Source organism: Erythranthe guttata, chromosome 13, assembly GCF_056151865.1.
Source record: "Erythranthe guttata isolate IM_541 chromosome 13, IM_541, whole genome shotgun sequence".
Lineage (NCBI taxonomy): Eukaryota > Viridiplantae > Streptophyta > Magnoliopsida > Lamiales > Phrymaceae > Erythranthe > Erythranthe guttata.
Genome location: NC_142545.1, coordinates 13,383,008 through 13,405,781, shown reverse-complemented (window position 1 = coordinate 13,405,781; position 22,774 = coordinate 13,383,008). Strand labels below are relative to the sequence as shown.

Below are 22,774 nucleotides of genomic sequence, written 5' to 3'. Positions count from 1 at the left end.
TTAAATGGAATTAAACAAGTTATATAACTTATAATATTGTTTATTATTATTATTATTATTATTATTATTATTATTATTATTATTATTATTATTCAAATCTATTCACATAGAATACTATAAATACTAGCTGTACATTAATGTGATCACCATCTATTTAGTTTACATTTATACAATAAAGTCTCCTTATTTACTATGGATTCACATTTTTCATTCAATTTCGATATCAATTCTTGAATATAGTTCTCAACCGCGACGCCACAAAACGAGCCTCAAATCCCCCCACAACTTTTTTAAATAAGTCCAACCTCAACAAGTGATGATGATGATGATGATGATGATGATGATGATGATGATGATGATGATGATGATGATGATGATGATGATGATGATGATGATGATGATGATGATGATGATGATGATGATGATGATGATGATCTAACACATCCCGTGGTCATAAAGCTGCAAAATGTTGGGAGAGCCCCATGTCACCTCCTGACTCTATGTTGTCTCCACAACTTCCTGATACTAATAGCCCATTAGAACTCTATCGGAATAACGTATCCAATGCATTATCACATTAGAGTTTCTAACTATGTTTCAGGGGGTGAGTATAATTATTGATACCAAATGGACCTTAAAATTATTTAAGCATATCTCAGGGGTGTGGGTGTAATTTATCTTAATATTTAACTAAATTGATAAGAGATTTTATACAAATTTTATGCAATCAAGTATAAAATTCAAAACTTAATAAAAGAAGTTTAGTTAATGAAAATTTTATTATATTTTACGTGGACAAATTTTTCATGGATATTAATTGACATACATCAAAATGTAGTTTGAATAAAAATGTTCTTATGAAAATTAATGGTGTATCGACTATTTTCAACCAATTTCTTATCCTAAGAGAGAAAAGGGAGATCTTTTTTACTATTATTAAAAAGGGAATCTTTTTAGTTTGTCACAAGTAAAAAATGGAAATTTTCAATAAAATACATTTGTCATAAAATGTGTAATTATACCCATCAATCCAATACATCCTTATTTAAGAATGATATGATAGAGCAATCCCACATACCCTCATTTAATTTTCAATCCAAAAAAAATATAAATAAATATCTAACATGAAGAATTATTTCTGGATCATCTTCCTATTTTGCAATCAGTCCACGGCGGAGCCGACCCTCGTACCTTGTTGTACGAACCCTTCGCATAGGGTTCCACCGTCGGGCATGAAGCTCAACTACCATCCTATCATCGGAATCATAAGCCACCCTGGCGATGGGGCTTCTGGGCGTCTGAACAACTCCACAAAAGCATCTTATATCGCCGCCTCTTATGTAAAATTCGTTGAATCCGGTGGAGCTAGGGTCATTCCTCTTATTTACAACGAACCGCCCGAGATTCTCAACAAAGTAATAACGAGACAACTTTTTTTTAATTAAATTAATTAATCAAGTTAATCTCTCATTTGATTTGCAAACTATTGTGCATGAAAGTATGGATTATTTCTTTATTAATCTCTCAACAAAGACTAGTAGGAATATTTAGTATGAATATTTTCTTTGTGGGACTTTTTGGATAGAAAGAAAAAATAATTGGGATGCTTTGGATGTAGAATTTTTTAATTAGGACTTTTTAGTAATTTTCCCATGAACTAGTAACTATATATATAATTCCATATTAGTGACATCAAATAACTTGAAATAACAAATTTTGCACCATTTAAAAATGCATCAACAATTCCCTCAAAACGAGAATATTTGTTTTAATTGCATCAAAAATACTCTTCTATGTATAATTCTAAACGAGAAAAATATAGTTTTCATCCCTTAAGTTTCCCCAGATTTTATATTTGGTTGCCCATGTTCACGAAAAACACATTTGGTTCCTTATATTTCAAAAAGTTAATATTTTTAGTCATTTCGGTCAATTTTCCGCTTGTACTATCGGAATCAAGCATGTGTACATTAATGCCTTACCTAACATATTAACGGTAAATTGACGGAAATGACCAAATGTGTTAAATTATTGAAACGTGAAGGACTACATATATTTTTTAGAAACATGGAGGACTAAATGTGAAACCATTGAAACCTTGAGGGGGGAAAACTGTAATTTTCTCAATTTTAAAACACCTAGTTAGGAATAAAACAAAACGGCGCCAAACATATATCGCGGAAAACATTTCTTCCCATCGTTATTTTTCCTTTCTTCTGCTGCGTTTTTTTTCCTCCTTCCTGAATCCCCCAAAAAATCCTCCGATTGGCTTCTAAAATTGTAAGAATTAGCTGCTTGAGACATAGACAGAGGTTTTGTGGAGAAAATCGTTATCTTTCTTACAAATAATTTTGTCAATTTTATTCCTACAGAAGCTCAATTTGGTTAATGGAGTGCTGTTTCCAGGTGGTTCGATTAAAAGGGGTCACTTCTTTGAGGTCGTCGAGTCGATCTTCAAGGTACGTACGTGGCACGCGCCGCCATGGTTGAAAATTTGAAAAACTTGCCTCTTATGTGTTCGACAAATTGTCTAACCGAACAGGTTTAAACAATCTACTGTATATCTCTATGTATTTGTCTTTATTTATCATGATACTATGATTTTTCATTAATGCTGAATTTTCTTACAAGGAGCGGCAATTAACGAATCGTGTATGTTGGTTTTTTGCTTTGACCTATTAAATTTTTGTTCTGTATAAAATCCTGCAGTTATTACAGATACATCTGTTTATGTATATGTGCAGAATGTTGTAAAAAAGAATGATGGTGGAGATCATTTCCCTTTGCTTGCCGTCTGCTTAGGTTTCGAGCTATTAGCCATGATTGTTTCCAAGGTAAGTAACTTGTCTTAAAACGTGCTACTAATTTGGAATCGGGGAAACGATGAAGAAGAAGAAGAAGAGAGTCTAATCGTGGGATCATAATATTAAAACTTGTTTCTCTTATACATACACGCGTATATCGGTTTTATTAGTATAGGTTCTTTCTCAAACTATGATGTGATTTATACTTTACGATTTATTTCGTCTCGTCCGTATATTAATTTAGTCGGCTTACGGCATTTGTGTTCTTTCATTACCTCCAATAACAGGACAAAAACATCCTGGAGGAATTTTCTGCCATAGATTATCCTTCTACGTTGATGTTCCCGAGGAACATAAATCTAAACGGTACTGCTTTTGAAAGGTAACTATCACACGACGATAAATTTTAACTCTTCATTTGTTGTTACTTGTTATTCAATCATTTCTAAACGACAGTCTAGTGTTAGTGTCGCATTTCACCTGAGTGACAACTTTGGCATGCTAAACTCGATTAACCTCGTCGTAAACAAACATCATATGAATTTTATTTTGCATCAACTTGATTATATATATATATATATATATATATATATATATATATATATATATATATATATATATATATATATATATATATATATATATATATATATTTCTGACGACAGATTTTTATATATGTTGTTTCGAGAAATGCTTCGTTTCGAAGTGTCGACATTATGCTGTCAACAATTGGTATTATATATTAAAAACTGCGACTTTCCCTGCAGGTTTCCGCCATATTTGCTGCAGAAGATGGCTAAAGAGAACATTGTAATGGAACATCATCAAGCAAGTATTTCTTTCAATTTAGGTTATTTAATTCATCAATCGACAGTTTTTAGACATGTTACGTTTTCTTCTTTTCCTGGACGAACACTTAAATAATTCATCAAAATTGCCGGTTTCAGACAGTTATTTTGTTAGATGTTTATATCATTACTCATTCGTGTATGTTTACAGTATGGGATATCGCCAGAAAAGTTTCATAAGAACAAGAATCTATCTAATTTCTTCAAGATCGTCACGACTAGTACATGCAAGAACCGTAAGGTACTGAACAAATTGCACCTCCGTGGTATATATACAAATATATATACATATATCTTCAAATTGTGACATAAAAAGGACCGTATCTATAGCCATCCTACTAACGATTAAAATTTATATATATCAGATTTATGTTTCGACCGTTCAGGCCCGAAAATACCCAGTGACTGGTTTCCAGTGGCATCCAGAGGTATTATATATTATTGTCAAATGTGAATTAAAAAAATTACAGCAATTAGTTAGTTAATTAGTGCATTCATCCTTGCACCAAAAATTAACTAACGACACCCGTGCATATTTTCAACATGGGTTTTCACGTTTCGAAATTGCAAATTTTCTGATGAATTATTCCGTTGCAGAAAAATGCTTATGAATGGGGCTTACCTGGTATTCCTCACTCCGAATCAGCGATTCAAGTGACGCAAAATGCTGCCAACTTTTTCGTCAGGTAAAATTTTAGTCCTGTTCATGTAAATAACTACTTGCATCATTTTATATGTCGGTTTAGATATATTTTTTTTCGTGCCACATTATCTGTTTTTCGATGATTTATTAATTATGTATTTTTCCTTTTGATATGTATTTTTTTTTCCAGGGAATCTCGAAAATCTTCGAACAGGCCGTCTAACGGAGAAGTGCTCGATAAACTCATATATAATTATAAACCCACTTATTGTGGAAAGGCTGGGTAATTCTCGAACGCCGTTTCTATATATGTTTATTATGTGTTACCCGACGAGAAGTTATACGAGCATTATTTTTTTGCAGGAGGGGATTCGAATCATTTGATCAGGTTTACATTTTCAGCTAATCATGTGTATAAATTGATAAGTTTTCACTGCACTTTGAAGTAGTGTGTATATAATAAGATAGATACAGATGTTTGACAGGGAAGATGTGATTGTAAATGATATGTTGTAATTGGATATGAATTATCAATATTGAAAATGTTTCATTTTTTCTATATCGAGTTTCAAATTATAAATGTTGCAAAAAGAAAAAAAAATATAAAAAAAATTATATGTTACAAAAATGAAAAAGAAAATCTTGATCAGTTATTACATTTTTGTTCGTGGATGGAAGATGAGAAATTACAAGTGTAGAATCACGATGGTACAAATTAAAGAAGAGGGGAAAAAAAGAACAAAATAAATTAATTTGTTTTTTTTTTTTTTTCTTAAGTTCACAGTTAATGTGATCTATTATAATCTACGTAAGCATGTACATGGAAGCGGTAATACTGAAAAACGGCATATCCCAAAATAGGGATACACAAGTTTGAGGGAAACGTGTAAATATTAAAATTATAGGGGTATATTTATAAATATGCTATATAAACATAAATAAGTTTTTAATTATATATAAATTCTTTTTATATCGTACAGACATATTCAAAATAAGTTTTACTATCAATTATCAATTTGCAATATTCATTAAATCGTGTAAGTAATTAGGGAAACAACAAAAATATTTGAAAGTTAGCTTTTCAAACATGTTTCTACTTTTTTAGAAATTGCAAAACAGCCTAAAAAGTGTTCGACATATGTTCTCGATCGTCCGACATGAAACACGTCCACAATGCAGAAACGTTAAAAAGTTAAAGTTTTCGCACAACATAGATTGTAATTTATAACAAAGTACGGTCTTAAACTATATCAATCTTTTGGGGTCCCATTCGAATTCGAAGATAGACAGTACATAATACATAATCCTATAGAATGATCATGTATGAATGGGATTTAGGGATTAGATTAACTAAATTTTTTATTAGAAAAATGCTTAAACTTTTTGTTTACGGCTCAGTTTTCAATGTTATACTTATTTTGTCCATAATCCAGAGACGGTGGCACCAATAGCCCTAAGTCTAAGTTTGACCAGAACCACTTAGTTTTTGGTCAACTCTCTTACCAAAATCCCCAATCTCATTGGTTTGAACTCTCTCGTGTTTTCCTCACTCAGAAGTGGACATTTCTCGTTTACCGAAAAACAAAGATCTGAAGAAACTAAGAAGAAGAGATTCAAATGAGTTTGTTCTCCCCTCTCTCTCACAAAATAATTTGCTGTATATATGGAAAAGAAAGATAGTCTCAAAAGTAGAGCACATAAACGTCACAACCATCGTTATAGTCAAATGAGCATGTCGCTGGACAATGTCAAAACGCATTTATTGCGGTGGTACGACCAGAAGAGAGAGAGGGGTTGGAAGAGAGGTGGAGTCTAAATACCTCAAATGGGTGGTGATGATCAAAACAGAGAAAATCGACTGTCAAAATTCATGATCTAGAAAATTCTCAAAGTTTGACCAATCACTTTATTACCAGATTTTAAGTATTGGACCGCCTCAGAGGAGAAACGATTTAATGAACTCGATTTCACTAATCCATTTGGGCCCAAAAATCCAACACCATCTTTTATCTTCCATCCATGTATTAGAACTTGAACTATCTCATTCTATACTAGTCGAGGAATATATACATTTGGTTATGAAAATTGAAAGGATATTTGACATATTATCTAAGCACGTGTTTCTGTGGTAGTCACGTGACCGTGGGTGGGGTATCATCAAAATCTCTCTCAAAAGCCCTAACAACCCCAAATTGCTGACAGTGGCGGGAAATCAAGAGCCATTTTGAGAGGGAAAATCGAAGGCGAGAACAGAAAAAAAAGCTTTAATCTTTTCCTGCGGTTTCCGTTTCGCCGGATCCGATCGTTTCCCATCGGAGAAGGATATGGCAGAAATCGAAACACTAGGTATTCTCGACGAGATTCAGTCCATCGTCTCCGACAAACTTCAAGTGGTAAAACACTCTCATTCTCAATCTATTTCTTCGTCGATTGCGTACATGATTTTCCGTTCCTCTGCATCAAATATTGTTCGGAAACTCCGATTTTTAATTTGAATTGAATGGGGTTTGCTTTGCAAGCTTGTCTTCTTATACCTAATATTTACTAAAAAATGAAATCGTTCATTTAGAAAAGAGATAAGCAAAAAAAAAAAAAAAAAGGATAAATTTAAAGGGAATTGAAAGGGCGTGCGGTTAAAAATTAAAATCAAATTACTGAACGGAACTCCGTAATTTATCAATTTTATTTTGGGTGTTAACTGTTAAGTATATTGTGAATTGTATTTTTGTGTACAGGTTTCCTACAAATGGCTGAGTCGAAACTTTCTGGTTTCCTCCAATACTGCAAAGAGGTAGCCGGAAACTCATAGCCCGTTAGGTTTATTGTCTTTTACATTCATATTTCTCGTTTGATGCGCTACTGTATTTTGATGGATTTTTTGTTCTAGGCTACTACAAGAGTTTGTTGAAAAGTACGGAGATGGATTAGAAGTGATTTACTCTTTATCTGGATGGCTCAAGAACAACCCATCGACTTACCATATAAGGCTCGCGTCCAAGCATAAGCTTTCAGGTGATTCTGTCGTGTGTGTGTGTGTTGTAAAACTGAAATAAAACAATAAATCCAAACCTATATATGGACGTGCAACCCCAGTATCGCCTTTTACGAGGTGGAGTGCAGGCAGAAGTTAATCACTTTTAAATATTTCATTATTGTCTATGTGAGCTTTATTGATTACTATTTTACTTCATTCTGTCCTTTACTTTTCATTGCTACCGTATTTGAGTCATATGCTAGTAGTTGGCACCTCAGCTTTGTTAAAGGTGTTTCAAATTATTGATTTATTAACCCAATATTTTAAAAAAAAAAATTGGAGTTTCAAAATTCAATGATCATGTGTTTGTCGAATGAAGATTCCATTTTTTTTCCATTCCATCTATTGGGGTAAGGTTGTAGTGAGTTGTTTCGATAGTTTGTGCATATTTTAGATGCAACCATATAGAAGTTTAAGCAGTAAGTTGGGTCTTGTTTGGCCCAGTGAAAAGATAGGGTCTCTACTCGTTAAGCATACAAGTAAAGATCTAACTTGTTGAATGAGGTTGGTGTGGTGATGACCTTAAATCTGTATGCATTACGTGAGCTAATGCTAAAAGTGTTATATATTGGTATTAATACTCGAGTAGAGGCCGTTGTGGGGTTGCTTGCGATTTTTTTATAAATGAACGCTATTGCCCCTACGAATTTAATTGGATAAAAATCTTCATAAGAGACTGAATATCCACTGTGACACTTTCGGTTTCCAAATGTGCAGATGCGAAGCAAGAATTTGACGGTGACTGCTCCATTCAAGTTTACAGCATACAAGCATGCCTTCCGAAGGATCCCGCAACCCTTTGGAATCATGAGTTTGTCCAAGCTGAATATCTCTTTAAACAGCCACCGACAGTTGACAACTGTTTGCTTGATAACAGGTTCAACCCCTGTTCCCAAAATCTCTATTCGAGCAATTAAAACTGTTTTCCGTTGAGCTATTAGTCTAAATAGTGCTTATAGTTTTATTCTCCTTCATTATTGTTATACATGTTTTATATACATAAACATAAAAACCTTTTTTCTACTCTGATTTCATCTGAACCTCTCACAGGTTTTGTGGAGTTTCAAGTTCATTTATTAAGCGAATTGGTGGCGAAGCACCTCTGGGCACTGCTCATCAAACCATGGCAATTCCACAGCCTCCGGCAAAAAAAGTTCAGCAGTCAAGTCCCAACTTTACAGGAACTGTAAAAACCGAGAGTCATGTAAAGGTAAATCGTGAACCGGGAGTAAAACTTGCTGCAGGTAAAGAAAAAGTACCGCTGATTCTCCCTAACAAGAAGGGCCAAAGTGATAAAAGCTCTTCCGGAAATGGAAGTGGATTGGCTAGCATGTGGGGTCGTGCATCCACAAAGCCTAAGCCTGAAACTCCCTTGGCACAAGCCAACAACTCCAAACAGAGCACTCCTGGTTAACTCCTTTTCTTATATCCACTTTAATAGTAACATTAGATTTTCTCAGTACCTGTTTCAACAAAGTTTGTGTTTTGCTAATTTTTTCCTTTCATCTGAATTTCATCGTTTATTTCTGGAATCAGCTAGTGCAGAAGCTCAAATTTGTGCTCGGGAATCAGTGGATTATGGGAGCAGTGAAGAAGATGGCCAAGATTTCAATGTAAAGAGAACTTCGAATGGTGAAGGTGGTAGAAAGAGGAGAGTTGTATTTGATTACTCGGATGAGGAAGATGAATACAGAGATGCGGTAAGTCTATCGTCGCCTGATCCTCCAAAAAAATCCAGTCTTTGCAACTCAAGTTTTGAGGAGAAGGAAAATGAACCGAAGATTAAGGAAGTGAAACAAGAGGATGTAGAAAAAGTTTCAGCGATGAGCAAAGGCAAGAAGAATAAATCTCCCACTTCAGATAAGCCGCAAAGTCCTGTTCTTGAGATCGATGCTAGTGTGAAAGGTAAAGTGACGGATGCTGTGCCTAAAAGAAGAAAAGTGTTTAAAACGCGGATTGATGAGCGTGGTAGAGAAGGTAATTTTACTATAATTTTATGAGGGATGTTTTATTCAAATGATTTATCTCGTTGCATCTTTAATGCACTATTGAAATTAATTGATTAAATTTTATTTTAATTATATCTGGGATTCAGTTACCGAGGTTGTCTGGGAGGGTGAGGAGCCAGATGCGAAATGTGACAGTACTTCAGCGAAAACTGCTGAAAACAATACGGCAAAATCTGAAAGTATATCAGCAAAAACTGCTGAAAACAATCCGGTGAAATCTGAAAGTAATTCGGTGAAAACTGCTGAAAGCAATCCAGTAGTGAAGAATGCTATGAACAGGTTGGATTACGCATGGTGCTCGACCAATTTATTTATTTCTTCATTTGTTTTAACTAGGTTGCACTATGTTTGAATACTAAATACAGGCATATTGTGGAGGAAAAAGACCCTCATGAGAGATTGTGTTTTCTTTTCTCCCTTATTCTTTTTTTTTCCTCGACACCGACTGATTTTGCGATGTCGACAATGATTTTTTAGGGCACCGGTGGCTAAGAAGTCACCTGCAGTAGGGAACACTGCTGCAGCTAATAAAGGAGGGAGAGGTGGAAATAAGAAGGCAGTGAATAAGGATCCTAAGCAAGGGAATATCCTCTCGTTTTTCAAGAAGAGCTGATGAAATGAATGATTCACTGCATGCGCTTACATACCCTATTTGATTTTCTGTAAGTACGATTTCTAATTTTTTTTTCCTTCTAATTTTCATTACTAGAGTAGCCCTTCTCGTTTATGGTTGAATTCGAAGCTTGTAGAGACTGTTTCTTGAAATATATTTTGCTTATCTCATTTTGAAGTCTATAATATTATGTAGCTTTTATGTCTTACTCTTCTACAAATGCATGCACAAAAATTAATATCCCCTCTCGTGTTACATACGGTTGAAAAGCCTTCTTATTTCGATTCTGGTGGTGTATGGATTTAATAAATCCAATGAGGATATGCAACAAGAATATTATCTCATTTGGTTGCAACTATTAAGGCTAATTAAATAGTCAGAGAGAATAATATGTTTGTTCGTCAAGATTTAAACTAATTCAGGCCTGTTGTAAAGATGAAACGTTGAACGATTAATTTTGATACTAAATCTAATTCAAGGAACTTAGGACCTTGCTAGCTAAGTAATTCGTTAGCCAACATGGATTTAATTCGATAAATTCTAATAAAAATCAATTTGATACATGAAACCGAGCGAGGCCCGATACTATTATAGTGGTGCTGCAGTCTGGCTACATTTGCAGAAACGGAAAAGGTAATTTGTATTGTATTGAGGATTATAGTTTTATAACTTTAACGTCTGTTAAAACAAACGACACAATGTACATTGTTCGAGACGAACTCGGATGATGGCTACAGATATCGAAAATCCACGCCTTTGGTTCTTAAGTATATGGTATCAAATTTTTCGGCTCGCTCAGTACATACTTTGGTAATTCGTATCTTGCACCTGTGACATGTTCGATTTAGTGTCAATCTAAAATCACAATACGAAGTTAAAAAAAAAAATTGTAATAAAAAAATCATTGGTCCGAAATTAATTGAAATCACCTGTTTCGTCAAAGCAAACTGTCAAATCAGCATTATGAACTACGATCCCAGCATTTTCTAGGATTGCCTGAGCCAGCGTCGGATCAGCTTCTGCTGCTGCTCTTAGTGCATCCCATATTTCTAACACGATTAAAATTTCAAGAACTAAAAAAATTATGTCATCGTAAAACGAAACGAGGAACTAGGAAAGCGGTGTATGGTATGCTGTTCGTAGTTTAAATCATTTATTTTTTTTATTTATATATTTTACCTTGCCTACCACCATAGTGAGGAGCAGTGTCCCAAAACTCCTCTCTCAGCTGTATGAGCTGGCTTCTCGTGATTGGCTGCGGATGTTTCCAAGCTCTTGGCTTTCTTATCTTCTTTTTACCAGCTCCTGTGAATTAGTGTCAATGCTGATGTTCAAACAATTGCCAAATCAAATAAGTAAGACAGAACCAATTTTTTTTTTTCGGAAGTGTAACTAAATTTGAGTTTCTCTCACCTTCAGATTTGGTCTGTGAGGATCCAGCACAACCCATGTTTTCGCGCAAACCGTGTTCAAACGGGCAGATTTCGAAACGATTTTCAATCGGGTTTTCCCAAAGAAAAAAAAAGACCGAATACCAGATTGAAAGATAACTCAGGTTCTTGATGTTGCATGCATTGGATTAGGTTTGATGGGGGGAGGGCTCTTTTAAGGATTTATTACAGCTGAAATGACCTGAGAAATATTGTCCACAAATTATTACATACAAACAATTAAGAAAAGTTTTAAAGTAGTTGGGCTGTCATCTTTCGATTCATGTGATAAACAGTTGCGAACGTTGTCACTCGGATATACAATCAATTTTTTCACAAGTCGAATATTTATACCCGTTAATTCAAATGTGTCGCATAAACCTCGTTTATAACAACAGCTGAAAACTAAGAGGGTCATGCCCATTAGCCGATTACATCGCTTTTGAAATTCGGTTTTTCCCTAAAAAGTGATTCATGGTCGTCAAAAAAAAAAAAAAAACCCGAGACTACTAAAACGAGCATTCTACTATTCATAACGATATGTATCACCACCATACTTGGCCCTAAAATTATAAGGATCGTACTTGGTACTCTCGTAGCTGGTTCCTTTGACTTCAGAAGCCTTTGTCTCCACCATTGTATCTCCGTTTTTCTCCCTTTGCCGATGTTTGGTTCTTTCTTTCTGGCTCTTAGATCTAACTTGTCCATATTGAGTAGCCTCGCCCGATCCGTAAAATTCGGCATATTCTTGCCTTCTAGAAGATCTGTGCTTGCTCGGTAAAGAAGGATCTTTCATGCTAGTGGATCTTATTTTAGGTGGTTTCGCTTCGGAGAATCCATCGCTAGGAATATTCTGGACGTGGGCCCGCCTTGTTTCGGAAAGAGGAGCGGGAGCTCTCTGTTTTAGAGCTGAGGTGGACAAAGGTGGTGGCACGGTTTCATCTTCGGGCATAATGAGGGAATCTTTTAGTGGAGTGAGGCCGCCTCTTTTGGTAATTTTGCCCTTCAGATTCGAGGGGATGGATTGAACAAAGACGTTGGTCAACGCTTCGAGTGCCACTTTGGCTAGGTCCCACATGAGTTGACTGAACGATGGCCATCCGGCTATTTGTTCTTCCTTGGCAGTTGTGTCAACTGGGGTGGCTCTATCGTTGCTCGACTGTCGCTCCTCGAGTTTATATCCTGGATCCCCTTTCTGCATTTTGAATGAATCATACAATTACTTATATACCCCTCGTTATAACATTGTTATATGAATAGGAACCAAATTGAAAAGTAAAATTGACAGATCAAATGTGCCACTAGTCTCCCTCGGTCCATTCTATTGAACACGGGCGATGTGGAAATCAGATGCGAATTTACACTATTTTCAACAATTGGAAAAAAGTGAACTTTTTTCAGAAGTGCAAAATTATTTCCAATTTCGTTCTGAAAAGAATCGGAAATTGGAATTTCTAAAATGTCCAACGTCAAATTCAGAATCGGCGGAATTTCTAAAATTTGTTCTGAATGAAAATCAGAAATCGGAATCGGCCAAATCCGGAATTTCCAATTTTTTAATCTCCTATACTATAAAATACATGATAAATATTGATATTATAAGTGTAACTTTTTCGGAAAAATATGGAATTTTCAGGAAAAAAAAATTAAAATTAAAATCGGAATCTAATATGTATTCCAATTCCTTCCAAACATAACCGAAAAAAATTGTAATCGAAATTTTGGAATTAAAAACATTGTTTTAAAATCGAAAAAATGTTAGGATAGAAATCGGCGGAAATCGAAAATTCCATTCCAATTTCCACCCCTTGGCGATGAGATGGAGATTTAGAATTAGTATCATCGAAATACATTGCTGTCGATTTCACAGACCACTTCTAAAAAAATTTGCAGCTAATTTATAACAGTATATAACTCATCCCATTTAGCACCCGAAAAAAAAAAAAAAAAAAAACTGTTGAATTTTAACACATAAGAAGCAAACTATTAGAGTTGCAGAATGTACCATCTTGGAGAAAACGGAGGAACCAAATCCTTGTTGAAGAATGCACGAAACATACCCTACTAAAATAGCACCGGCGACCATAAGAAGATCTGCATTATATATTAGATTATTAGAGGCAGTCACTTGGTTTACCGGTTACAAGCTTATCTTTTCAAACGGGAGTGCAAGAAATTAGTAAATAACCGCATAATAATAAGTAAGGTCATTTATCAAGAAATCAAAGCCCGTTTCCGATTCGGGTTTTCATAAAATTATTCAATATTGGCTAAAATTTTATCTTAAGAACCAAAACAAATCCTACGTTTAGTTACTGCATCTATCATCACTCATTTCAAGTCAATTTTATGTGCCGAGCACTTCGAAAAAAACATATGCTGAATTTTCAAGAATATATAAGATCACTAATGTTTGGAGACTATTTACAAAACCTGTAGACGAAACAGAACTGTTCTCGTAATCGCAATCCTCTTTACTCAGAGCGATTTGGCGAAGGGCAGCATTTCCTCTGTCGATAACTAATAACGAGCACGTTGGCCTAACGTATATCACATCAAAATCATTCGAGAATTTCGCGTCTTCACTTGGCCCATCCCTGTATCCCGCAACATTCGATTTTCCTCCAGCAATAGTCGTCACACCTACAGTTAAACATCCCAATTCTAGATCAACATTAGAAATTTAAAAACATGATTTCGGATCGGGTGAGATATCAAGAAACGGTGGGATTGTACAAACCCGCTTCGCCAATCTTTCTAATGGCAAGATTTGATGTATCGGCTACATAAACATTTCCTTTGTCGTCCACCGTAACTCCCTTTGGATGATTAAATCGAGCATCGGTTGGTTTTCCATCCACATGGCCCGTGTGTCCCTGAAACGACCCTGCAACCAATCTTGCCCTACTGTCTGCATAATTTACAAAAATCGACCCAAGAATTTAAGAATTACGAGGATGCAATGTGGTCATATTTCAAGCATACTCGATTTCAAGAAAGTCCGATCACTAGAAAGTGGCTAACTAAAAACTAAATCATATCGCTCGAGTTTCATTATACCGATTTTCACGACTAATCAACTAAACGATGAATGAAGTTCGAGATTTCGATTATAAAAGAACTCACACTGAGAGAGTGGGGGAGTGATTCGAACAATGTTGCTATTAACAGCATCGACGGCGAAGAGCTCTCCGTCTTGCGACACACGAATCGAGTACGGCACAACCCCTAGTTCATTCCCTTCAACTACGGTCTCAACTAGATACCCATCTTCGAATTGAAGCAAATTCCCATCTGCACAAAAAATACCAAATTAATTATTAACATATACAGGAAGATTTTGTTAATTAAAAAATTAATAATTAAATTAAATTAATACGTAAAGATGTACCTGATTGGTGGGGTGTTTTAGAAGATGACCTACTCCATTTCACAAGCGATGACAAGTGCTTAATCAACGGCCCTGAATTGTATTTTCCAAAACAAAAAAACAAAAATTACCTAAATCAAAAAATAATTCAGGTAGATAAATAAATTTCTACACAACAACAAAAAAAAAAAAAAAAAAAACCCATCTAAAAAATTACGAGTTGCAGCTATTTACCAGCAGGTGCAGCTTGAGCTTGGAATTTAAACAGAGAGGCGACGAAGGGGACTACAAAGAAGAAGAAGAAGATGGCGTTCCTCATCGCTTTCTCTCTCCTAAAGTTTTTTTTTTTTTAAGAAAAGCTGAAAAAGGGGTTTTTTGGTGCAGATCAGAAAAAGGAAGGGCTGAAGAGCAATTGAAGCATAAAATCAATCATGGAGTTTATTAAGAACATTAATCGATTATAAGCTTTTTTTTTTTTTCAGGCTGCTTATTTTTTTCAACTTTTTGTTTTTCTACTTTGTGAAAATAATTTTGGGTTAATAATTCCAGTACAGAAAAGAGAAATGCATCTATCGAGGAATCATGGAAAATCCAAATCCCAGAGTACTTACTGTGTGCTGTTTTTTTAGAAGGAAGAAAAAAAAAGCACTTTTGGTGTAAGTTGATTTTTGTTTTCGTACGTGTGAACAGAGGACAACGCTCAACGGTAGCTTTATTACCAACCAACCAAAAACAAGGCCCGTAAGCCCAAATACGACCCACCCGCTAAGCGGTAGTGTGGAATTCGGATCCGGTTAGAAAATAAGCCCAAGCCCAGTTTCTTTTCTTTTTCTTTTTTCTTTTTTTTTTAATAGAATACATGCATTGGTTAAATGAACGGGAGAAAACAAGAGTCGACTAGCGGATAGCCACTGTCACAAAAACAAATTAAGAGTGACTCCAGATAAAGGGATTTGAAGGAGGATTGGATTTGGGGAAGCGATTTGAAATGACTCCAAATTTGGAGTCATTTGAAATCCACACCAATTGCTCTAAAATCAACAAAGGAGGGGTGTAGATTTGAAATTCATCCCCAAATCTTTCAATCTAAACAAATTCAATGGATTTGTTATTATGAATTTGAAATCCTTCATCAAAATTCCTCTATCCAAATGGACCCTAAAGGAACATTACAAAGCGAAATTAAAAAAAAAAGGGAGCAATTGAAATCAAGAGCCCACAAAGCTAGGTTGTGTGGCGAAGTTTGTATTTCGAGAAATGTATTTGAATCTTCATTTCGGCCAAAGTGCCCAGTTCTTTTTTATGTCGTCGATTATCACTTTAACCTTCCAATTAGATGTGCAATTGTCGGATAGACATGACCATGGGCCGATTTGGGCCGGTTCACTCCGATTCACGATGCACTTTTTCAGGAACCGGAACCGGTCCGTACAATATACGGTTCGCCGGGATGGCTCGCCGGTTTACTCCGGTTCCGGGCCTATCCGGATCGGTTTCGGACCGGCCCGGAAATTTATATTTATATATGTATAATTTTGTTTGAAAATATTTGTTGGATAAATAAATTAAAATAATTACTTTTAAATGAGAAAAAAACAAAAGGAAATAAATGAAAGGACATGAACTTAATTTTATAGGAAAAATGGGGTGTTGAGGGTATTTATAGGAAAAAATGGGGATTGAAAGAAGGAGCAAATAACGGTCGATTCAGCTTTTTTCAGCTTTTTTTTTCCATTTTTTTTTAAATTCGAGTGAACCGTCGGGCCGACCCGGCGATTCACGGTTCACATAATTCCAGAACCGGGTCTGTCCCGAGGGACACGTGCCGGTTCACGGTTCCGGTACTGGTTCACCGGTCAACGGCCCGTAATCGGACCGACCGGGCCGAAAATCAGCCCATGGCCGTATCTAGTGGGATGTGATGAAGAAAATGGCATTGAGACAGTCTGATTCAATGATGGCATCTTTGATTTCTAGGTGATGGAGGAATTGGCATGCTTCTTTAGTACCAATTTCTTCAGCTACATGGGAGTCCACGGAAATGGGCTATTTGAGTTAGCGAGGATGATGGAGCCATTAGAATTACGAAAGATGATTGTAGTAAATGCACTGCCATTTTTTAAGGTGGAGTCTGTGATGGACTTGAACCAGTGCTTGGGGCTACTTCCACATTTGGCATTGTTCTTTTCCTAGCTAAGGGGATGCTTGTTGTTGACTTTTTTCAATGAGAGGCCACTGGCAAATGTGATGAGAAACTTTATTCGAGCCATCAATATGAGGTTGCAGAGAGCACGTGTGAAAATAATGAATTCTCTATGTGAGAGACACGAGAAAGAATAAAGAAGCAATCATGAAACAAGGAGGAAATCCACTCAAAGAGGCTGAATTGTGAAAAATATCTAATCAAAGCTCCATTTAGACTGGAACCAGATATTCTTTACAATTGAATCCATGAAGAGATGTTCAATGCCATCATTCTCATTATCACACAAAGGGCAGTGTGAGGCTTCATCAGGGAAAAACATGCTCAATATATAAATAATGGGACGGAGATTGTTGAGAATTCTACAAAACGGGAGTTTATGCATGTTGCTAATGTTTGCACTCCATATAATGTTCCAATTGAAGTTGGAGAAGAGGACGCATGACGAATTCGGGCTTCTTGAGAGGTAGGGAAAGCACTTTTAGTGGAGAATACTCCTGAGTTGGAAGACTTTCGGAAAAAAAATGATTTACTTAGCAACTGGGAAGACATGTATCTTGAGGATCATGCAAAGTATGATGAAAATCCGTACAAATCGAATCGAAATCAGCACTTTATTAGAGAAAAAGTAAACGCAATTCTAATTACATTCCAAAAAATAAATCAAAAAATTTGAAAATTGAAATTCTAGAAATTGAACTAAAAAAAAACTTGTTCGAAAATCGTAATTTTTTGGATCGGTATAGACAAAAAGCGGACATTTTTTATGCACCTTTGCCATATAATTATATAATAATATTGATATAATAAGCGTAAATTTTATAATTGGTTTTTTAAATTTAAATTAAATCAAAATTCAGAATTTAATATATATTCCAATTAGATCTTTCGAGAATATCATCTATGTTTTACTGTTTTATTATATTCGAGTATTTTTAATTTACTCTATTACATGGGTATAATGAAATACAACTATATTATTTCAAACAATTAGTATCTTTTTTTTTTAATATTCATAATATTTCTATATATTAATTTAATTTTTTTCCTCAAAATATCTTTTTTTTTTTGTTTGAAACAAACATTTTTGTAAGAAAAAAAAAATAAATGGGAACAAATAATAGTTTAAATAAGAAAAAAAAAATTGGATATTATTTTTATATTCTCTTTATTTTTCTAAAGTTTTTAAATCGTGGACTTTAGTGAGTCGGGGCAGTTAGACCAAGAACCACGTCAAATTTGTACAGCAAATCCATTCTTTTACACGTTGCTCCTTCTTACTGGTCCTGCGTCGTGTTACGCTGCCACATCAGCACTCTTTTTTCCTTCACGCGCTTCGTTAATATCTATATAAAATTCAATAAAATAAAATGAAATACTTCTGAATATCAAAAATTACATCTCCGAGAGGGTTCCGTCCGATTTCTCACCCCTGGTTCGTGCATTTTCTTCCCCCATTCTCTGTTTTCCGATCATTCAATTATACCTCAGATCTGTTATTTTCGTCTGAAACTTCTTCGTGTTCGTCGCAGCGTTTACATTTGAATTCAGAAGTTTTCTTTGTTAATTTTTAGCTGTTTTTGAATTGTTAATACATTGAAAAATTGAATCGTTGAACCGATTTTGTTTGAAATCACAGATCTGCCACGCATCTGCATCTCATTGAATTTTTTTTTCTTCATGTTAGATCTTTTTACATTTGATTTTCTGATCGCATTTCTGTTTAATTTTTTGTTGGTCTGGATTTATGTTTCGATTCGTCAATTGTTCTCCCCAAAGGGACAATTTTTAAGGGTTTTGATTTATGTGTGTGTCTGTGTTTGCTGATCTGTCTAAACACTTCAATTCGTGTTTATGACAAACCAATTGCATGAATTATTCATGTTCCCTTTTAAGTTCTATGCTGTAATTTTTTCATATTGCTGAAGGATTTTGCTTTACAATGTGACATGCAGTTGTTGAAATAAACTAATCGAGAAAAAAAAAATGGGAGGTGGATTTAGAGTGCTCCATCTGGTTCGGCCCTTCCTTTCGTTTCTGCCCGAGGTTCAGACCGCAGACAGGAAAATTCCATTCAGAGAGAAGGTTATATACACTGTGATTTCCCTGTTCATTTTCTTGGTCTGCAGTCAGCTGCCGTTATATGGCATACACTCAACAACCGGTGCAGATCCGTTCTATTGGATGCGAGTTATCCTCGCCTCAAACAGGGGAACTGTGATGGAGCTTGGAATCACCCCAATAGTGACGTCTGGGCTGGTTATGCAGCTTTTGGCGGGGTCGAAGATCATTGAAGTTGACAACAACGTTCGAGAGGATCGAGCCCTTCTGTAAGTACTATAGAAAGCTTATCATGCTCATTATGTATTAGGATCATTTGAAATGAATGGAGCGAATTGTGAAATGATATTTGTCTGCCTGACGAATTTGTGCGACTCTTCAGTATTAAATTATTGTTGGTGCATGAGAATTTATAGGTTGATTTGTGCTTATCTTAACACCTTGGAACATTAGACATGATTTAGAATTAATTATTATGAATTCTTTTGGATGGAAAATATGAGTAAGGTTTCTGGAGCATTCTTGAAATTCCTGTTCGTGCTTGTTTGTATCTTTTAGATTTCAAGTCTACCTAGAGAGTCTAATGCAGTTGTGCGTTTTTTCGATGTCCAATTGTTTTTCATACACTTCTTGAGGCCTGCAAATCTTATACTGTTATGCGTTTTTCCTATGTGTCCAATTGTTTTACTACCAAGACATTGACTGTTTCTTTATTCTGTCAATTATCTTAATCGTGATATTTTTTGTCTCTCTTGACCAGAAACGGTGCACAGAAATTGTTGGGCATCTTGATAGCAGTTGGTGAGGCGGTTGCGTATGTTCTTTCAGGAATGTATGGCAGTGTTGGCCAACTTGGAGTTGGGAATGCAATCCTTATAATTCTGCAACTCTGCTTTGCCGGGATTATCGTGATTTGCCTGGACGAACTTCTCCAGAAAGGATATGGTTTGGGCTCTGGTATTTCACTCTTCATTGCAACCAACATTTGGTAAGTGATGATTGTTTCATTTTTTTTCTGCATTTTTTTATATTTTGTACAATAATAATTGTATTTATTACCTCTTGACTTTTCTTATTTAACAGTGAAAACATCATCTGGAAAGCATTTAGCCCAACCACCATCAACAGCGGGCGTGGAGCTGAATTCGAAGGTGCAGTTATTGCTTTGTTCCATTTACTGATAACTCGGACGGACAAGGTTCGTGCTCTTCGAGAGGCATTTTACAGACAGAATCTTCCCAATGTTACAAACTTGCTTGCCACTGTTTTGGTCTTCCTTATCGTCATTTACTTCCAAGGATTCCGTGTTGTTTTGCCTGTGAGGTCGAAGAATGCCCGTGGTCAACAGGGTTCATATCCGATCAAGTTGTTCTACACTTCCAACATGCCCATTATCTTGCAGTCTGCACTTGTCTCCAATCTTTACTTTATTTCCCAGGTAATAAGCTATTCTGATCATGTCATTTGAGTCGGGAGTTCCATTTCTCTTTAATATTTAGGCAAGCTAACTTTCGTTTGTGTTTCCGCAGTTGCTTCATAGGCGATACAGTGGAAACTTTCTTGTGAACCTTTTGGGAAAATGGAAGGAATCTGAATACTCTGGTCAATCTATCCCTGTTGGCGGTCTGGCTTATTACATAACTGCACCATCCAGGTAATAAAGATTCTCCTTTTTTGTTCATGTACTGATGAGCATAACATCGTTTTTTTCCTTCATTTAAGACCATTCTCACTGTGGAAGTGATTGCCGTTGTTTTGCAGTTTGTCAGATATATTGGCCAATCCTTTCCATGGACTATTTTATATCGTGTTTATGCTATCCGCATGTGCCTTGTTCTCAAAGACATGGATTGAGGTCTCGGGATCGTCTGCGAAGGACGTGGCGAAGCAGCTGAAGGTATATACATGTTTATACACATTTTAATGCTTTATTCTTACTCTTGTGTTATGTTACGATATTACTCGAGTTTGAATGTAACCTTTTAGCGTTATTCCTCCGCTAATTTGAGTTGTTGGCATTACACATTACCTAATCGGTATATTGAGGAAGAACAGTGTTTATCTTATCAAAAAACAATATATATTTTATTTAATATATCTCTGGATAAAATTTTGCAGGAACAACAAATGGTGATGCCGGGACATAGAGAATCGAACTTACAGAAGGAGCTGAACCGCTACATCCCCACCGCAGCAGCTTTCGGCGGCATGTGCATCGGTGCACTAACGGTGTTGGCCGATCTTATGGGTGCTATTGGTTCCGGCACTGGAATTCTATTGGCCGTGACTATCATATATCAGTATTTCGAGACGTTCGAGAAGGAAAAAGCAAGCGAGCTCGGTTTCTTTGGTTTCTGAAAAACAGTGCAGCAAAACTCTCTCTTATTTAGCTAATAGCTTTATGGTTTAGCAAAACAATGCCTCTTAAAACTTTATTTCAATTTTGGTATGTTGAGGAATGTAGAGAGAAAAAGAATATTCCCTGTTTATGTTGACACATCTTGGAAATGAAGTTCCTAATGGAAGATTGTAGTTTTAGTTTTAAATTACTTTATTTCTTTTAATTTATATCAGTTAAAAATACACTTTATAGACAGTATACATATAGTGATGATGTATTATTTAACTGGTTGGTGTTTAAGTTTTAAGTGACGTGATTAAAATAGGCCAGAGGCCCAGAACTCAATTAAGAAAAGAATTAATTAATTAAATTTATTAAAAATATCAAATAGAAAAAACTCAATACAATATTTCAATTCTTAAAATTAATAAACCAAATCAATCAATTAAAATTTATTGGTTTTGGAAAATTTAATGTAAGTAATCAAAAGTTAATTGTAAGTATTCTAATAATTCGATTGAGTTTCATTTTAGTTACACCGTCTATTTTATAGGGGTAATTCATAAAACCAAAATATTATATTAACCTTTTCAATTAATACTGTCAAATATTAATTTACCCAAATAAAAAATAAAAGTCTAATTTGCTTATTCAACCTTGGCAATTTATTGATCGAACCAATTTGAAGTTGCAGGTGATATTATTAAAGGATTCCTTTTAGGGTAATAATGGTGGGCAAAGAAAAAAAGCTGCTGAATTTGGGATACTGAATCTTATCTTTAGCCAAAAAATTCGGTTTGTCACATCAATCTTTATTTCTCAATTATTTGAACCCTCAATCACTTTCTTTTGCCTTTTGGTATAAAGTATATTGTATATAGTATATAGTACGAACTGTTAATATTGAATAATGGAATGTAAAAAGTTATAGTTGACCACATATTCACTTCGCATTGAAATTAATGAGAGATATATAGTTATTTATTATAATTTTAAATTGTACCAAGAAATTTGCAATTTGTTTGTTTCTTTTGGGTTTATTGATGAGGAGAGTAGACAAATTCACTTCAATAGTAAAATCATGTTTAGGAAGATATATTTTATTATTTTGTTGAACTAAAGTAATGTAGGGTTGGGCATTGACGAGTCGGACAATTATCGGCCAATTACATATCCGAACCAATCAATTGATTTTGCTTAATATTGAAAATCATTATCGGTCCGATCAGTATGGGTCGAATAATAGTTGGCAAATGGCAACTGACTTCGTCGAAAAAACAATGGGTCGGTTGGTTAGTATTATCGGCACCGATTTTTTGAAATTTTATTTATGTATTCTTTTTTACAATACTATGATAGTTTTACATGATTTAGAAAAATATTCATTTTTTTTTATGAAAACCTATGTTGCAAAAATC

At 35.1% G+C, this 22,774-nt stretch overlaps 5 protein-coding genes across 6 annotated transcripts; 3 read left to right on the top strand and 2 right to left on the bottom strand.

Moving 5' to 3' along the window:
• Window positions 1-1,082: 1,082 nt before the first annotated feature.
• Window positions 1,083-4,831, top strand: LOC105966772 (gamma-glutamyl hydrolase 2). The gene is made up of 10 exons (XM_012991356.2): window positions 1,083-1,415; window positions 2,373-2,459; window positions 2,745-2,834; window positions 3,092-3,186; window positions 3,572-3,632; window positions 3,804-3,893; window positions 4,018-4,080; window positions 4,250-4,338; window positions 4,486-4,578; window positions 4,659-4,831. The coding sequence occupies exons 1-10, from the start codon at window positions 1,125-1,127 to the stop codon at window positions 4,699-4,701; spliced, it is 1,002 nt and encodes a 333-aa protein (XP_012846810.1). The 5' UTR covers window positions 1,083-1,124; the 3' UTR covers window positions 4,702-4,831.
• A 1,445-nt stretch (window positions 4,832-6,276) lies between these two features.
• POLD3 (DNA-directed DNA polymerase) lies at window positions 6,277-10,121 on the top strand. The gene is made up of 8 exons (XM_088811391.1): window positions 6,277-6,688; window positions 7,031-7,086; window positions 7,183-7,307; window positions 8,047-8,206; window positions 8,380-8,738; window positions 8,866-9,306; window positions 9,425-9,617; window positions 9,816-10,121. Exons 1-8 carry the CDS (start codon window positions 6,620-6,622, stop codon window positions 9,949-9,951), a joined length of 1,539 nt encoding a protein of 512 aa, XP_088667517.1. The 5' UTR covers window positions 6,277-6,619; the 3' UTR covers window positions 9,952-10,121.
• Window positions 10,122-10,457: 336 nt separating this feature from the next.
• On the bottom strand, window positions 10,458-11,595 carry LOC105966763 (uncharacterized). Of its 2 annotated transcripts, none has more exons than XM_088811392.1 (4): window positions 11,365-11,595; window positions 11,131-11,256; window positions 10,881-11,024; window positions 10,458-10,779 (listed from the first exon to the last, which is right to left on the bottom strand). In XM_088811392.1, exons 1-4 carry the CDS (start codon window positions 11,399-11,401, stop codon window positions 10,715-10,717), a joined length of 372 nt encoding a protein of 123 aa, XP_088667518.1. In that variant the 5' UTR covers window positions 11,402-11,595; the 3' UTR covers window positions 10,458-10,714. The 2 variants fall into 2 exon arrangements, with proteins under 2 accessions (XP_088667518.1, XP_012846798.2); XM_012991344.2 differs by having other exon boundaries at window positions 10,881-11,000; window positions 11,365-11,540.
• On the bottom strand, window positions 11,594-15,437 carry LOC105966762 (NHL domain-containing protein). The gene is made up of 7 exons (XM_012991343.2): window positions 14,986-15,437; window positions 14,773-14,844; window positions 14,508-14,675; window positions 14,122-14,292; window positions 13,815-14,024; window positions 13,387-13,475; window positions 11,594-12,576 (listed from the first exon to the last, which is right to left on the bottom strand). Exons 1-7 carry the CDS (start codon window positions 15,068-15,070, stop codon window positions 11,908-11,910), a joined length of 1,464 nt encoding a protein of 487 aa, XP_012846797.2. The 5' UTR covers window positions 15,071-15,437; the 3' UTR covers window positions 11,594-11,907.
• Window positions 15,438-18,307: 2,870 nt separating this feature from the next.
• Window positions 18,308-21,561, top strand: LOC105966764 (uncharacterized). The gene is made up of 7 exons (XM_012991345.2): window positions 18,308-18,389; window positions 18,910-19,284; window positions 19,776-20,003; window positions 20,099-20,453; window positions 20,545-20,669; window positions 20,777-20,912; window positions 21,134-21,561. Exons 2-7 carry the CDS (start codon window positions 18,941-18,943, stop codon window positions 21,371-21,373), a joined length of 1,428 nt encoding a protein of 475 aa, XP_012846799.1. The 5' UTR covers window positions 18,308-18,389; window positions 18,910-18,940; the 3' UTR covers window positions 21,374-21,561.
• The last annotated feature ends 1,213 nt before the right edge of the window (window positions 21,562-22,774 follow it).

Excerpts from the sequence above, each read along its gene's own strand:
- LOC105966762 (XM_012991343.2), bottom strand. The coding sequence starts at position 15,070 with ATGAGGAACGCCATCTTCTTCTTCTTCTTTGTAGTCCCCTTCGTCGCC. Across the intron at positions 14,845-14,985 it reads AGCTCAAGCTGCACCTGCTG|GGCCGTTGATTAAGCACTTG; the intron begins GTAAATAGCTGC and ends AATACAATTCAG. Across the intron at positions 14,025-14,121 it reads TAGAAAGATTGGCGAAGCGG|GTGTGACGACTATTGCTGGA; the intron begins GTTTGTACAATC and ends GTTTAACTGTAG.
- LOC105966772 (XM_012991356.2), top strand. The coding sequence starts at position 1,125 with ATGAAGAATTATTTCTGGATCATCTTCCTATTTTGCAATCAGTCCACG. Across the intron at positions 3,633-3,803 it reads TTGTAATGGAACATCATCAA|TATGGGATATCGCCAGAAAA; the intron begins GCAAGTATTTCT and ends GTATGTTTACAG. Across the intron at positions 3,894-4,017 it reads GTACATGCAAGAACCGTAAG|ATTTATGTTTCGACCGTTCA; the intron begins GTACTGAACAAA and ends TATATATATCAG.
- LOC105966763 (XM_088811392.1), bottom strand. The coding sequence starts at position 11,401 with ATGGGTTGTGCTGGATCCTCACAGACCAAATCTGAAG. Across the intron at positions 11,257-11,364 it reads CTCACAGACCAAATCTGAAG|GAGCTGGTAAAAAGAAGATA; the intron begins GTGAGAGAAACT and ends ACTAATTCACAG. Across the intron at positions 10,780-10,880 it reads AGTTTGCTTTGACGAAACAG|GTGCAAGATACGAATTACCA; the intron begins GTGATTTCAATT and ends AACATGTCACAG.
- LOC105966764 (XM_012991345.2), top strand. The coding sequence starts at position 18,941 with ATGGGAGGTGGATTTAGAGTGCTCCATCTGGTTCGGCCCTTCCTTTCG. Across the intron at positions 19,285-19,775 it reads CGAGAGGATCGAGCCCTTCT|AAACGGTGCACAGAAATTGT; the intron begins GTAAGTACTATA and ends TCTCTTGACCAG. Across the intron at positions 20,454-20,544 it reads ATCTTTACTTTATTTCCCAG|TTGCTTCATAGGCGATACAG; the intron begins GTAATAAGCTAT and ends GTGTTTCCGCAG.
- POLD3 (XM_088811391.1), top strand. The coding sequence starts at position 6,620 with ATGGCAGAAATCGAAACACTAGGTATTCTCGACGAGATTCAGTCCATC. Across the intron at positions 7,087-7,182 it reads TCCTCCAATACTGCAAAGAG|GCTACTACAAGAGTTTGTTG; the intron begins GTAGCCGGAAAC and ends TTTTTGTTCTAG. Across the intron at positions 8,739-8,865 it reads CTCCAAACAGAGCACTCCTG|CTAGTGCAGAAGCTCAAATT; the intron begins GTTAACTCCTTT and ends TTCTGGAATCAG.